The 15,894-nt window shown below is 44.8% G+C and overlaps 1 protein-coding gene across 2 annotated transcripts in view; it reads left to right on the forward strand.

The window, feature by feature from the left end:
• LOC122413382 (uncharacterized) overlaps positions 1 to 15,212 on the forward strand; it is a 71,010-nt gene extending 55,798 nt beyond the window's left edge. Inside the window, exons 7-10 of one of the 2 annotated variants that reach the window (XM_043423687.1) lie at positions 9,083 to 9,658; positions 9,779 to 11,425; positions 12,058 to 12,159; positions 12,284 to 15,212. In XM_043423687.1, the coding sequence (XP_043279622.1) occupies positions 9,083 to 9,658; positions 9,779 to 11,425; positions 12,058 to 12,159; positions 12,284 to 13,887 (3,929 nt within the window). In that variant the 3' untranslated portion in view covers positions 13,888 to 15,212. The remainder of the gene's footprint in view (positions 1 to 9,082; positions 9,659 to 9,778; positions 11,426 to 12,057; positions 12,160 to 12,283) is intronic. The other variant, XM_043423688.1, reaches the window with a different exon arrangement.
• The last annotated feature ends 682 nt before the right edge of the window (positions 15,213 to 15,894 follow it).

Consider the following 15,894-nt stretch of genomic DNA (forward strand, 5'->3'; position numbering starts at 1 on the left):
TCACTGGCTCACGAGATCGCAACCCGGCAAACGGAAAAACACAGAATCTAACACACGCCATTTTCATCTTCTCTAATCGAGTCATCTTCGTTCCAATTCTTTTTTCTACGACCGACTTTTTAGCGGCTCTGCCGTCGACGCAGCTTACTTTTTCAATCGATTATTCCAAATGCGCCTTCGTAGTTCAAAGACTGAATTTCGTAATTTAGAAATAAACGTCGATCGTGTCGCAACTATGATAAAGATCAAAAATGCCCATCATCGAATCGAAAATAATTGATAAACGAAAAAACTCAAACATCAACGACTAAAACGCATTCTCGTTTCGTCCACGAGGTTTCGTTTTCTGCTAGGGCGGGGGGTATAAATATGGCAATATAGTCGGTAGATAACAGTGAATCGCCAATGACTGTAGCGATGTTTTGGAAGGGGGGGTGTTGAGTACAGTGAGCAAGCCAAGAAGGTGCGATCTCGAGCATGACACGATCGTCCGGCTGAGTTGCTGCGGCAAACGACTTCTCTACACGAGGAGATTTGCCTCACGGGATCTTGGAAGCTCTTTGGATCTTCGTGCAGGCTCTTTTATTGCTTTTTTTCTCTCTTTCCATGTCTATTTTGCATCGTTTCATCGTACCATTATATTGTTATTATGGGCTGGTGACGGTGACGCAAATATACGTACGAGAATCATCCATACCAGGAATCGAGAACAATTGAACGATCGTTTTAAATTCGACGTTTCACAATTTCGTCTCATTCGTTTATTCTTCGTACGTGGATGTGTGTGCGATCCTAAATGGGAAACTTTAGTGAATTGGCATGTATTCGTGCATACTCGTTATCGAAGTCACCCTACACATGCACACTGTAAAACTCTTCTGTATGCGTACATGCTTCGTACGTGTGTGTGTGTCTACGTTATTGTTATATAGATGTATATAATGGTCGATTTAACCCCGAGACGCAATTACCACTCGTTCAGAACGAGCTCGCTCGCGCCGAGTCTCCGAATTCTCAAAGGCCATCCACTCAGACTTCTCGTTTTGTCATTTTTCAAAACGATTTTCTCCATTTGTTTTTCTCCTTCGTTTCCATTATTATATTTCTTCTCAAGAGGGCACGCACTCGAACACGATAATCAAGCATAACTCGTCTCTCTCTCTCTCTCTCTCTTGGTTCATTTCGTAAACTACTCGGAAACAGGACCCTCTCTACATACTTTTCGAACCATGGGATCTCGTTTTAATTTTCACAAATTTTTCGAGGCAATCAATCAACGACAGAAAATTATTTCCCGCTCTTGGAATCTCTTCCCCCCCCCCTTTTTCTCGAGCTAACGTAGATCAGTGCTCCAGTGACGTTAGAAGATGACACGAAAAAAGTATCTTCACTCGATGTTTCGTCAGTGGGCGAGTACGATGTGCGTTCCAGAAATAATATATACACGAAATACTCTTGATCTCTTTTCAACGTATGAGGCTAAAGCTCACACGCGTCTTTCTCATTTTCTTCGCTCTTTAACGCCACAAAATGCTTCGCTTCTCCTTCCCGCTCTCTCCTCGCATGAACCTCGGCGATCTGAGAGTCACGTGGCATCCGGTTTGTTGACTATTTCAAGAATATAATAACGAGTAAGGGTGAGAAAGGGAGAAAGAACCGAGAGTCTCGTCAAGTCTCTAGTTTATCTCAGTTAAACTTCTCTGTATTAAGAGGAGAGTTAATTAACAAGGAAAAAAACGTTGGAAGAAAGCCTGGCGTATCGTGGTATTACGAAAGTCAAATTTCTCCCGAATCATTAAATTCTCTCAATTATTCTTTTCCCCTTTTCGACTCGTTATTTATTCGGAGATTAATCGTGCTTGAGTGTCGAAAGGGTTTCGTCCGAGTGATTGATTGACAATTATTTGATTCATAATTAAGTATTCAATCATTTTAAAAAAGCTGCAAGACCGATGACACTCCATCTTTAGTCAAGAAATAAGCATCGCAGTGAAATTCCTTAAATGATTAATGAAGCAATCATTAGCTTCGATTTTTCGAAACTTTATCAAGTTTTCCAATCGCTTTCAAATTGGATTTCGTGTCAGAACATAATTTTCCCTCGATTATCAAAACACCAATGAGTTGTACGAGCAAAAGTTTAATAGAGAGTTGGTTTATGAATTTTTAAAATCGAACATCGATGAAAATGGGGATGGCTTTTCGTTCCACAATCTTTTTTCGAAGCCTAGGCCAAACTAAAAGTGTTTCGTGTATTGCGATAGAAGAAGATGGGAATAGAGAGAAAAAGAATACACGAAAGCTCGAGTCTATGCAAGGCTATGCACTCGGAGTGCGTATAGATCGCGTGCCAAATAATTCGGTCGTGGGGAATCGGAGAAATTTAAAAAATATTCTAAATTTAATTGCCTCGCGGACGTGACAAGCGATCTCGAGAATTTTCTTTACGTCCAACAGTCTCGTTCTTTCTCGCTCTCTCGCTATCGCCCTTTCGCTCAATTCTTCTCTATTTATCAAGCAAATACTCCCCACTCTTTGCCCCGTTCAAGCTCTTTCTTCGACTGCTTTTTTGTACAACAACCAAGTTGCTTGAAGCTCTTTCGAAATGGACCCTTGTGCCAAAAGCCAAAACGGATTCTGCACACTATTCGCGCCTCGCGGCACAACTAGTTGAAAAATAGACGTGTCTCTCCTTCGATCGAAAGAGCAAAGATACTCCGAAGTTTAGCCTCGACAATCAAGTTCCATGAGGTTACCAACCTTACAATCGCCTCCTCCCCCCTGCTCGTCGTTCCTTATCTCTCTACGAGAGAATGCAATTGTTAAGGGGAGAAAAAAAATGCCAACAAACTGGATGACATTTCGATCGATGTTGCGTCTCGTGGTCAACGACTCTTGGGGAACGTCGATACTTTTTTGCTTCTATTGCGTACATTGGAACTTCTAGCGGAAAATAGAAAGCCATTTCCATTCTTGTCATAGCTTTGAATCACTGTTTCAAAAGGTTAATTATAACGTCAAAGTATCTGACGACGAGGATCGTTCTTTCCGATGATCGAAACTTCGATAGTCGAAATCGAGAGTTTCGATTCGGTCGCATGAGGTGATCCAGGGGGGTAATCAGCTCAGTTTAATTCGTCAGTTTTACGGGAAGGTAAACTTTGAAAAATCGTAATAAATATTAATTGACAGAGCTTATCGTCAAACATTCGAGAAAAATTGCGTTCTTAGTTTTTTATTGTGAGCGGCCCCGAGAGAGAGAGAGAGAAAGGAAGAACCCTTGGCGTATAATCCACCCTTTTTCACGAATAAATTCCCTCCGTTCTCGGTGTAAACCCCTTTTCCAATCTTCGCATCTATAATGATACAGGCAACTGAATATAAAAAGAGAAAAAAGTGTGTGTACAATGGGGCGATGACGTGATCCATTTTTATTTTTCCATGCCTACCAACGGTTAGCCATCCATAACCTCGATATTCTCGGCGTCGAATTTCCTTATTTTGACAGCGGTCTGCCGATCCGTGTCGCTGTAACGCGTACTCTATTTTTCCTTTCTTTCCTCATTTTATTATTTTCATTATTACATACATCGGGGCGAAGAAATTTAACGAAAAAATCTCGTCTCGTTTCACATCTCTATTTATTTCGCTCAGCCGATCGCGCGCGCGGTGGCATAACGAACAAAGGAAATCCATGAAAGCTTAAGGGAGGGTGGGCCGAATCGCGGGGCAAGGTGGGGGGGGGGGGGGACTTAAAATTTTCTCTTCCTTTTTCTCTCTCTATTTCCATCTTGCTCTTATCCACGTTTCACATGTGCTCTCCCCAGTATCCGAGCTCTATTTGAATTTGTCGAAAGGGTTCGATTCTGTTTATTTTCAAGGACGATTTGGAGATGGGGTGGCCCGGGGTGGGCTTAAAGCGCGTTCATCGATGGAGGCTGATGTTACACATAAGCGAGCAAGGGTGTGCCCTAGTCGATATGCGTGCCCTCCCCCTCCTCCCTTTCGAGAAATAAAAAAGAAAAAGAGAGAAAAAATTGTATGTTCCAACGTGTCGCAGTTCGATGGAAACTCGTCGTGAATCGGGGCAAGGACGGGGGTGGCGTTATTCGTCCGAAAATGCGAGCGAGAGGGATGAAAAACGGAAGAAAAAAAGGAATTTTAAGGGGGCTGATTTGGACTAGGGGACTGTTTCACAGCCCCATCACTTTATTTTCTGTAAAAGCGAGGGCACTAAGAACAGCAAGTACGAAAAATCCATACTCCACCGAATCATAGCCTTGATATACGTGTACATGTGGGTACCGGGTGATTAAAAAAAAGAAGCCTCGTGTCGGAAAGAGACGGAAATGTTATGAAGCGAGAAGCTCAATCCCCTCTCGCGTAAGCCCGCAGGGGAAAGAGGTGGGGATAAAAAGGGCGCGCGTGTGGACGGTGGAACACACATTAATTGAACCCACTCTAGCCACTCATTCTCTCTCACTCTCTCTCTCTCTCTCTCTCGCTCGCTCGCTCCCGCCGCGATTGCTTCAGGGTGCAACATGAACACTGCTAAAAATCTTGCACGTGGCGTAAATTTTAGACTCGAGCTTTCCAGGGTATTGATTCGACGTTTCTTTTTATTTTGACTGGTTCGCTTCTCCCGATGTTTACTATGATGAATTTCTCCAGGGAAATAAGTCATTTTGGAGTCGGGGGAACGAATTTTTTTCAACATCAATGGCCTCTTTCACTGCTAACCATCTACAAAGTGGCTTCATTCAATCGCCGAGCTTGTTTGCCTCGACGAATAAGAATTGTGATTTGATTTTTGGAAACTGTTCGAACGCTACTCTGCGCCTGTTTTTGACGTGGAATATATAGTGAAAATGGCGTGGTGCGTTATCAGTTGACCGTACGGTTATAATTGTGCAAGAATTTTACCGTATTTTTCAAAAAGTTTCAAATCAGCTACAAAGTTCATCAAACATAGTCAAGACTCGCTACTGAAAATGTAAACTTTTCAGACAAATTGAGCAGGATTAGGAATCGAAATGAACTTGTGTGTTATTCGTTACGAATCGAATAAGCGAAGGTGCTAAATTGTGGCGACGGTGGTTAGAAAGAGATTGAAAAAGAGGGTGAAAGGAAGGGAGAAAGAGAGAAAAGAGCCACCGGAAAACGGGACAGTAGAGTGACTACCATAACGCAATTTTGACAGAAATAACATCGCAGTAATATCCCAAAGTACATCGAGTACAGTCCCGCGTGTTCGAGAGACAATAAGTCGCTGCAACTTTCCAAAACGGAACCGACACGAGGCTCTTTCTCTCTCTTTCTCTCTCCCTTTATTTCTCGCTCTTTAACTCTTTCGTATCTTAGAATAGTTAGCATCAGCACAGCCTCAACCCATTCGCACTTTACTTCGTCTCGCTTCGACTCCGCTATCTTCGCTCACTTTCTCCGTGCCATTTGTCTCTTTCTCTTTCTTCCCCCGCGTGCATGGCGCTCAGACTTGTCGCATTCCCGGAAATAGTGCACCTAACCTCGCTCCTTCAGCGTTTTCAAAGCCTCCGAGTGAATTGGTGCAAAAACTTTCCTCATTTTCTCTCTTGTTACGTTCACAGAAAGAAAACAATAAACTTCTCAAATTTCTTATTTCTTGGGGAAGTAATTTTCATTCGTAGAGTCAATAAACCCAATAAAATTCACTTTTTTCGTCGCTTCGGTCGTGCCGCAACGAAACAAAACATATCCAAGTATTCCATCCAACAAAAGATTTCAACAGTTCTTCAAGGAGGCTCCAATTCGCACTCAAATTGCCGAGTACTTCGAGCCCTGCGCCACATTCGCGTTGATATTCTAACATTTGGGCCGTGCGTGGTTGAAAAAAAAAAAAAATGCACTAAAAAGACAAGAAAGAAGATTAGGAACATGCGCGACGAGTATACGCGATGCGCGGCCTGGCATTGCTAGTGTGGCCCCCGTATACGCAGTTCACAAACCTGAGCGAGGATTATAAAAGGGTTATTCAGCCGAGACCTACGGATTAAATGATAAAAAAGGATGGAGAGACGAGGAGAGAAAGCGAGAGAGAAAGAGTGAGAGGGGCAGAGTTTTGTGCGAGCATATATGGGAGCTCTGAAATACGGGGCCTTTTCAGACATCGGGGCTCTTTTTGAAAATTTTAAACCCCTCTCTCCCTCGCTGTTCTTCTTTATTTTTATACACATATATATTTTTTCCTTCGGTTTTTTCCCTTTTTTTTATTCGCCCGGTTTTATATACGCATGCACAGGCTCGAAGAGTTTTAAGAACGTGCGGAATAAAAGGGTTTCTGGGCCTGAAAGACCCGCGAGAGAGAGAGGGAGGAAGAGAGAGAGCGTGAGCCAAGGGCCCGCCGAACGCACACGTTCGACTCGTGTACGTTTCTCCCTTGGACCTCCTCCCTTCCCTCCTCGCCGCTCTTTCGGCCGACAAGAGTTTCATATATTTTTTTAAGATTCTTCGTTTTAAGCGCAGTCACGTTTCGGGCTATTTTTGAATGTGAAAAATTGTATTCCCATATGTCCGCGAACCTTCGCTTCTCTTCAACGTTTTTTCTCCTCTTTTCTTTTCGATGATGGCCAAACCCACCGCGCGTCACAGGGACTCTCGAGGTGTGGGCGAGCCGGGGTGGCTTTGCATCGTTTCTCTACTTTCCTCTTTCTCTTTATCTTCCCTCGTCCTTTCTCTTCATTCATCGCTTATTTCTATAACCCATGCGACATGTATGGCACGTTTTACATCATACAACGACGAACGATTTATCGCTCCAAATTGCTCTCCTGCGAATGAACGAATTATTCTAATCATATGCGGCTCGAATTACTCGATAAACAGAAATACGAGCGGGAACGATCGCGATGGTCCGAATATTCAAATTTCTTCATCAAAATTCCCAGAATAAATCGCATCCGGTCGACTGGTCCAGCGTCATATCCTTTTTTTCACTGAACTCAAGCAACGTATCGCGGTACATAATTCCTAACATTTATTCAGAATAAATGTTTCATTCGATCATGAAAAAAAAATAAAATAAAATAAAATAAAGATAAAGGACGGAGATGAAAGAGAAATGTTCGAAATTTGAAGAACAATGACCGGTAAAGCATGTTTAATCATGAAATATTCGATCCAGTCTGTAAACATCCTTGCATAAATTACACGTGAAGATACATTGGGTCGAGGCATATACGAGATTGCGCGCACGTGTTTTTCTTCTTTCGCAAAGAAAGGTAGTAGGCGGATGTGGGGAAAGAGAAGAAGAAGAAGAAGAAGAATGAGAAACGAAAGAAGAAGTAGGGTCCTGGCGAGCAAGACTTTTCCCCTTCCCCAAATCCCATCAAGAAATATTCGACAATTTTTAAACTCGTTTCTGAACACATTCAAACGTCGGGGGCAAGTATTTCTCGGAATCGGGGATGCTCCCTCGACTTTGCGCTTTTTTTTGCAGCTTCTTTTTATACTCGATTTTGCGTCTTTCTTTGTATGCGGAATTGCGAAAAATTTTGATCGCGAATACGTTGACGCCGGGTGTGCAGTTCGCTGACCTTATGGCATGAGCGAACGATCGATCAGGGAGAAAAAAAATCGATGGGACTTATTGCGAAAATCGATGAATTGTTGATTTCAATTTGATGCAAATTTCAATAACACGAAATGCTTTGGCTGTCTTTTCGTCACAATTAAACTGCCACGAAAGTAAGAGCGCACAGTTCGGTGAGAGACAACATTTCCGATTCCAAAAACTGCTTCGAAATTTGGTCTCGCGGATGATGATGAAGGACTGCTGCGCGGTTAGCCGGAACTCGCAACAATTTTTTGCACCTAAGAAAGTCCCCTCGGGGCCATTAAGATTGTTCGGCGTTTCGATAATTTCGGTAGCACTCGCGAATCTCACCGCGCTCGTAGCAAAGCTTCCTCCGAGCGCACTGTTTGCCCGCAACGAAACGCCGACAATTCACGTGAACCTTTTTCCTTTTCCCGTCTCGTTTGTCCCGAGAATGCGAGCCGGCGAGTGCCGTTCCTCGACGAGGAGAGATCGCAACGCGGGCGGTCAACCACGCTTGATCGACTCGTCCCGCGAAATCGTTGAAATCGCAACGACGGAAAAACTCGGATTCCCAGTTTAATCCGGAGCGCTACGGGTCCGCGCAATCGTCGTGCCACGTGTTCTTGCTTTACGATTTTTGGGCAAAACTCATGCTGCCCGACCAGCTCGTCCCGAAATATATTGTTAAAGTTACTCCCCTTCGATCCTTTCTCAGGCCCTCGATGCCTCGCCCTCCTCTTCTTCATTTTTTATTTCTTTCGTCCTCTCGTATTCCACCGTAGCAAATAAAAGCGACGGTACAACCAGTTGTCGGTGATCGCCACCTCTCAGTTGTTGCCGCCACGATAAAACAAACTCGTGGGTCGACGTACTTTCGAGCTCATAACTCTTCGTACGTGTGCATCACTCGACCGCAAACTCAAATTCATCGGCTAGCGCCATCTCAAGATTTTTTTGCAATATCCCACTCAGCAGCACATCGACTTCGAGTCGATATTGGGCACGAGCTCTATTTTACCGACGTACATTCATCGACTACATACAAAATTCGTATCTTTATATATTGCCCCGTATTTGCTCAGCCATCGATAAAGTAGATTCTCATGAATCTTCTGGGAACGTTCAAAATGTTTCCTGCTTTACCAGACGATGTTAAGAATCCCAAGGACGAATACACTTTCGAAGGCCAATACATTTTCCAGTGAAGGTCGATTGAAAATCTTGAACCTTTTACAATCGACCATCGAAGCACCGAAATACGTCTAATCCGTGAAATCTTGCATCCCCCAGTATTCTCGTGAATGAATGACATTTTTAGTGAACAATAAAAACTACCCTGCTCGACTAACAGGGCAGCAGGAAATGGTCCTTTTCGTATGTTATCTGAATATCTGATGTTCGGGAGTAAACTCGGTATTATCGTTTAATTGGTAATTTTCCGAAGCTGCACTTGAAATTGATGATTTATTAGAGAGTTCGACGATAAATCGTGTTGGTTTTTTGTTGCAGCTTTACTGAGGCAGAGCATGTCACCAGTGGCAGAGAATTTAATAGGCTCAAAATCGTCGGCTCCACAGCCAATAATAGATTACTCTCGATACGTGAGGCGTTTCTCTTCAGGCCAAGAATGTGGTAGTCCTTACTGCAAAGAATTGGGGTGCAGAGAGCACTTTCATTGTTTGGACTGCAGCGGGAGGGTTTTCATAAAGAAGGAAGAGATGATAAGGCACTTCAAGTGGCACAAGAAACGCGACGAGTCGTTGCAGCACGGCTTCATGCGGTATTCGCCAACCGACGATTGTTCGGAACGACATCCAAGCCGATCCTGTCCCCACAACAGGAAGCAGACTCACTATCACTGCATTCACGACAATTGCGACAAAGTATACATATCGACGTCCGATGTACAGATGCATGCGAATTATCATCGCAAGGATTCGGCGATAATTCAGGAAGGCTTTCAACGTTTTCGAGCCACGGAAAATTGCGCCACGGAGTACTGTCCCTTTGCGGGTCAACGAACGACGCATTTTCACTGTCGGCGATCCGGTTGTAGATTCACGTTCAAGAATAAGGCTGATATGGGTAAGGGAATTTAAAACTCGATGAGGATTTAAGTAAATGAGCGCGCATCGCGCAAGATCCTGAGTCGATCGACAATCCACTCGCGTTTGGTAACACTCTCGACCTCTTTTTTCATTACAGACAAACACAAATCCTACCACATCAAAGACGAGCAACTGTCACGAGACGGTTTCAAGAAGTTCATGAAAAACGAATCGTGTTCTTTCGAGCAATGCCGTTTTTCCCGGGTCTGCAACCACATCCATTGCATAAGACCGCACTGTAGCTACGTTCTTCATTCCTCCGGTCAATTGTTCTCCCACAAGCGTAAACACGAGCGGCACGAGTCCGAATTGGCGTACAGAAAGTACAAGCAAGCCGGAGCTGGGGGAGCGAGGCCTTCCTGGCCCGCCGAGGACTTGGGAGCCCAGAGCTTGTCGCTGAGTCTGAACGGCGAGAGCTCGAACGAAGGACGCGGATCTCCGTCATACTATTCGATGGAAGATTCCTTCCAGAGTGCAAGCGATTTGGCAATGGATTTGACGGCCTCGAATGCGACGACGCCTGTCGGTAGCCTCGCCGGCGGAAGCTCCACGATAACGCTCAACGAGCAGCCACCCCAATCGCCTCAAAATCTCACGGCCGCAGAACTGGCTTACCTTTCACCCGCATCGTCCGATTGCCCGTGCAATCTTGGCCGCGAACACCATCACTGCGGCCTCGACAGGTGCGGCGCGACGTTGCGAGACCCTCGGGAAGTCCGCGAACACCTCCGGGAACACGAGACTCAGGAACGCATCACCGACGCATTCTTCGAGGAAGGTAACTGCGACGATTCCTGCCCGTACTCCGACAAGGAGAAGCATTATCACTGCAATTGGGAAAATTGTCGAGAAGTTATACTAGCCACGGATAAACCCTTCAGGAGATTGCAGCATTACAAGATCCACGAATACAGCAGACAGCTGAATCTTTCGTGTTCCACTCACGTCCTCTCGTCCGACGTTACGCTGACCCACCTGACCAACATCGACGCGATGTTCAGGAGAAAACGTGGTCGTCCACCAAAGAACCGTGTCATCGAGATCTGGTCGGGTGGCGATCCAACGAGTCACACTCAAGATTCACCCCAGGCCATTTTCACGAGCTTTAAACTGCCAAAACCAACGCCCAGCTCGACGCCCAATGCCACTTGTGACGAACGCGAGGGCAGTGTTTCACCTGCGAACAGCTTGGGCGGTGAACCCGAAGGCTTTTCCACTTACAACGTCGACAGTTGTCCCGATCCGGCTTGTGTTCTCAGATCCACGAAGCATCACCACTGCTCCCAGTCGCGTTGTCACTTCTCCACCGACAGACCCGATCAGCTCCTCATGCACAGCAAAGATTTTCACGACAACGTCGACATACCCCCTGGCTTCGCCTTCTACGACAAATTGGTCGACTGCCGGTTGCCCGGCTGTCACAGCAATCGCGTTAACAGGCATTTTCACTGCACCAGACCGAACTGTGGCTACTCTTTCGTGCGATACTCCACCATGGGAATGCACGAGAAACAGCACACCGGTAACTCCAGTGACGGGCCCTCCGATCAGAGCCCAATGGAATCGACAGGCCAAGAATTACAGGCACAAACAGCATCGATGCTCGTCGGCGAAACTTCCAAGCCAAGAATCCAGGTTAAAAATGCTGCGGAACTCATCGATAAGCCTGATCCGGATGACAACAGATTGATCATCGACGACAAGGAGGCGGGAATCGGGAGCCCGGACGCCAGCAAGACCACCGGTTAGTTGAGCATCACTTTCTAATTCCGAAGTTCATCAAAAGTTTTCATTTTCTCTCTTTCTTGCTTTGAACATTTTGATCTATACATTGTTTGATGTAAGCACTGCATGACTGCATGGGATCGCTCTGGACAAACACACATAGACACATCTTTTCAAGACGATTGCCGCAATGAGAGTGTTCCTTAAAGTTAACGAATTTTACCTGCTTTTGTCTGAATGTAACACGTAGACTATTTCCATAGCATGATTCTCAAGAAAGCCCATCCATAGGAATACCTTCCAAGCACAAATGGTAAATCGAAGGAAACACTTCGTTGAAACAGTGAGTCAGGAACTTGGAATTAAATTCTGAATGAATATCTCATACAATAAGTTTAGTGAGCACGAATCTTCTCTCCCGATGAAACGTCACACGTCAATGGCCCACACACACTCCGCCACTTTCCAATGTTCTCTCTCACCTTTCTTTCGCAAAAGAAAAAATCCTTTGAAAAGCGATGCTGTGCAAAGTGTGTTTCTTTATTTGTTTTTCGTGTGATTCGAACTATGTTTTCTCGTTGTTTAAATCTCACGCGAGCAATTAGAGGGCGGTATTTTTGAAGTGTTGGTTGTTTGGTTGATTGTTGCTAGTGGTGAGGGCGGCAGGCACCTATTATCCGGTCAGCGGACCGCCGTCGTGCGAGCCCGCACTACCGGGCACCGTTCTGTCCATGCGAGCTTCCGTGCACCAAGGTTTGTGCCACCGATCCAGTTTTTTCTGTCTTTGTTTTTTCTTCTTCTTCCAAGCGTTGAATAGCCGAACGAAAAACCGTGTGAAATCGAGTGTCGTTCTCAAGTATGAATTTCGTTATTTCAGAGACGCAATCAATGTCTTCGACGAGTTCGAGTTCGGCCCACACAGTCTATGGACCTGAACAGAGTTGCAGCCGACCGTTTTGCAAGCTCAAACGAAAGAATCACTATCATTGTAACGCCTGTAACCAGGCCTTTTCGGAGCTGGATCGGCTGGTTGCTCACATTGCGAAACACTCGACTGGGGCTATCTTGAGCCAACAGCAACACGACATGGTATCATCGAATCCTCCAGCTCCACCGCCGTTGCCACCACCACCGCAGCAGCAGCAGCAGCAGCAGCAGCAGCAGCAGCAGATGTCATCAGTAGGTGTCCCGACGTCGCAGCACCATCAGCAACAACTGCAGCATGATTATCTCGCGCAATTGTCACAAAAGCATGAATTCATGACTCCAAATGCACAAATGGCGCAGAACATTCAGAGCTTTCAGAATATGCAGAGGCAGATGCAACAAACGCTGGGACAGATGAGTCAACAGCAATCGCAGCAGCTACAGCAGCAGCAGCAACAACAACAGCAACAGCAGCAGATGAGCGTAAAGAAGGAAGTAAAATTGGAAAGTCCGAGAGCGAGTAACCAAGATTCCATGAACAGCGGTGGCCAGAGTAGCGTCAAACGAGAACCAAACGAGGCTTCCCGTGCCGACGAAATCGGCGGCAATGTTTCAGTTTTTGAAGCTAATGAGAACGGTCACATGGTACAACAGCATCAAGGGGCTTCCCAACTGTCAAGCGTTCAGCAATCGCCGAGCGTACCATCGGCATTCGAACTCGGTCACGGTTTCCATTTCGCCAGTCCGGCTGTGATGGCTGCGATGAATCAACACTTGGCTCTGATGAATCAAGCTCTACCGCCGTTTTTACAACACGGTGGAATGTACGGCGGGGGGCCTGGTTTGATGTTCGCACCTGGATTACCGCCCGGCAACTTTTTACCACCGGGCAGGGACGAGAATCCTTTGGCTTCTTTGGCTGCCAATCTGAATCTCAACAAAAGGGAGCTCTCTCCATCTGACGTGAATTCCCCTGAAGCCAAGAAACAACGTCTGCATCATTCAATGCGTATGCTCAAGGACGAACCCGTGCCCGAAGGCTACGTGAGATTTCGCTTCAACGAAGATTGTCGATACCCTCATTGCGGCTACCGCGAACACCAGACTCATTTCCACTGCATGAGACAGGACTGTGGCTACTCGTTCTGCGACAAAACACGATTTGTTCAACACACCGCCCGCCACGAACGTCTCGACACTCTGATGGGTGGTGACTTTCAACAATACCGAGCAAACGTTCCCTGTGGTCGTGCTCAATGCGCCTACACTTCGAGCCTCGGCTCCATGCAAAATAAAGCCTCCCACTTTCATTGTCTCAAGTGCGATTTCGTGTGCACCGATACCAACAAGGTCGTCGCCCATCGGAGACAACATGCCAAATTGGACAGTATCGCTGCTGCTGGCTTTCAAAAATTCACACCGAGTCAGCCCTGCGGCGCCGTGCAGTGTCAACATTCGGGCAAACAAACGCACTATCATTGTCTACAGTGCCAATACGCTGTGCTCGGACTTGCCCAAATGTCAGCCCACAAGTACCGCCACATTGACGGTTAAAGTCTGCCACATCGAGACCGATCACGTCGAGCAGCAGTCCGTTGTGTGTTTCATTCCCTCGTTGGCCAACGAGAACGTTGAGGCCTTTGTGTCTCAATGCCTTTTGAAAATATCAACAAACCGCAGAACGACGCAAGTCGAGAGACGATTGAAACACGTCGCTGCTGGCCATCGGCAGTGTTCTACGAGTGCGTTTGTTCTTCATCAGCGACACTCGGCATCGTTCGTCAGCCAGTTAGTTGCAAGCACTGCTCGTGATCGAGTTTACATTGATGAAATTCGTGCTGCACCATGGAGCCATGCGCGTCAAGCACATTTCCAACAACGATGGCTGTCCCGAAGCCGAATCCCTTGTTCCTAAGAACGACTGATGAGACTATAATGATTTTTATTTCTTTCGAAAAGTTTGAAACCAACGAAAAACATAGGCGACAATAAATAAAAACGGAGGACGAAACGAGAAGAGAGTCTGAAGAGAGTGTATCTAAATAACGGTAGCTTTAGCACACGAAGAAAGACAGACATTGTAATATTTAATTAAGTAGTTGAAAGGGGAGTGTGTAGTGTACAGTTTTCATTTTTCGCACTTCCCGAATAACGCGAATGCCCCCATGAGAGAGAGAGTTAATCGAGAATTGCACGTTTTTCGTCCTCGAGGGCGTCCGCAAGTGTTTTTTGTTTTTTTTTTATGATTATTATTATTATTTTTTTTTATTTTCTTTGTCTCACCGTATTGCGGGAGGGCACGGTTAAGATGGTCCGAACTCGAAAATACATTTCGAGTTTCAAACGTTGGTCCACACTAGTCAACGTTTTACCGTTTATTTTTTATTTTCTTTTCTTTTGTTTTCTCTTTTCCTTTCCCTGTATTATTCACCGACCATGGGCAATAATCAATGGTATTTTAAAATCCTGAAAGTTCGAATGAGTGAGAAAAATATTGCTGTTGCGGAGAGTGTCAACGATCTCGAGAATAATGACGAATTTGACAGACTTTTTTTCGAGATTGCGATAAGCCCTGAAAAAATAGACAGAAAGGAATCGCACTAGTTGACGTTTCAACGAATGAATTTAAGCCACAAAATATTGAACACCATGCATCAGTGAGCCTCTGAAAAAGAAGAATTCTTTCGGTCGTCTCTGTAATTATAAATCGTACTGAATGAATGAGAGGGCAATTGTATGTGCTTCTTCGTCGCAGCGTATAATCGTATTACAAGCAGTATTGAGATATCTTAATGAACGAGAAAAAAAATCGATACAAAACATACACGTCTCGCCTATGAAAAAAAAAAAAAAATAAATAAATAAATAAATAACAAAAACAATGAAAGAACACGAAGACTGCAACAATTAAAGGAGAAATTTTTTGTTATTTCGAAACACGAAAGTGTCGATGAGATCGAAAATGGCTGTCAAATGTCACACGCCGTTGAAAAATTGACGATTGCTGTTCTGATATAGAGAAAAAATCGTCGAGATGTTGGAGATTTTTAACTCAGTATATAGATTCGAAATATACTCTAAAGAAAAAACAATGTTGTCTCCGAGCGAACAAAATCACTAGCGCGAACAACAATTTTGTCTCATTTTGAAAAGAAATGAAAAAAATATATATGGAAATATATATATGTATGTATATTAATATGTGTATAATCGAGAATCGTTAATCGTTTAAGGGCATATGAATAGAAATTAAGCGGTAAAGTTTGGCGCTTTTCTTTGTAAACTATTTAGGAAAAAAATGAGGAGAGCCAATGCTCAAATGGAAAGCGAATAACGCGTGTGGCCAAAAATTGTATCTACGTGGCCGTGTTGCGTAGCCACTAACTGGCGTCTTACATTTGTACCGACAAGGGGGGAGTTATGAGCGAGGAAAAAATGACTCGTATGCACTCGAGATTTCTTCATTCGGAGGTTTTGCTTTTGAAAAAAAGTTTATCGTACTTTTACGACGAAGTTAATGAAAAAGATACTCGACGGATTTGAAACGCGGAAAAAAACTCT

The sequence above is a fragment of the Venturia canescens genome, chromosome 7 (genome assembly GCF_019457755.1).
Source record: "Venturia canescens isolate UGA chromosome 7, ASM1945775v1, whole genome shotgun sequence".
In the NCBI taxonomy this organism is placed as follows: Eukaryota; Metazoa; Arthropoda; class Insecta; order Hymenoptera; family Ichneumonidae; genus Venturia; species Venturia canescens.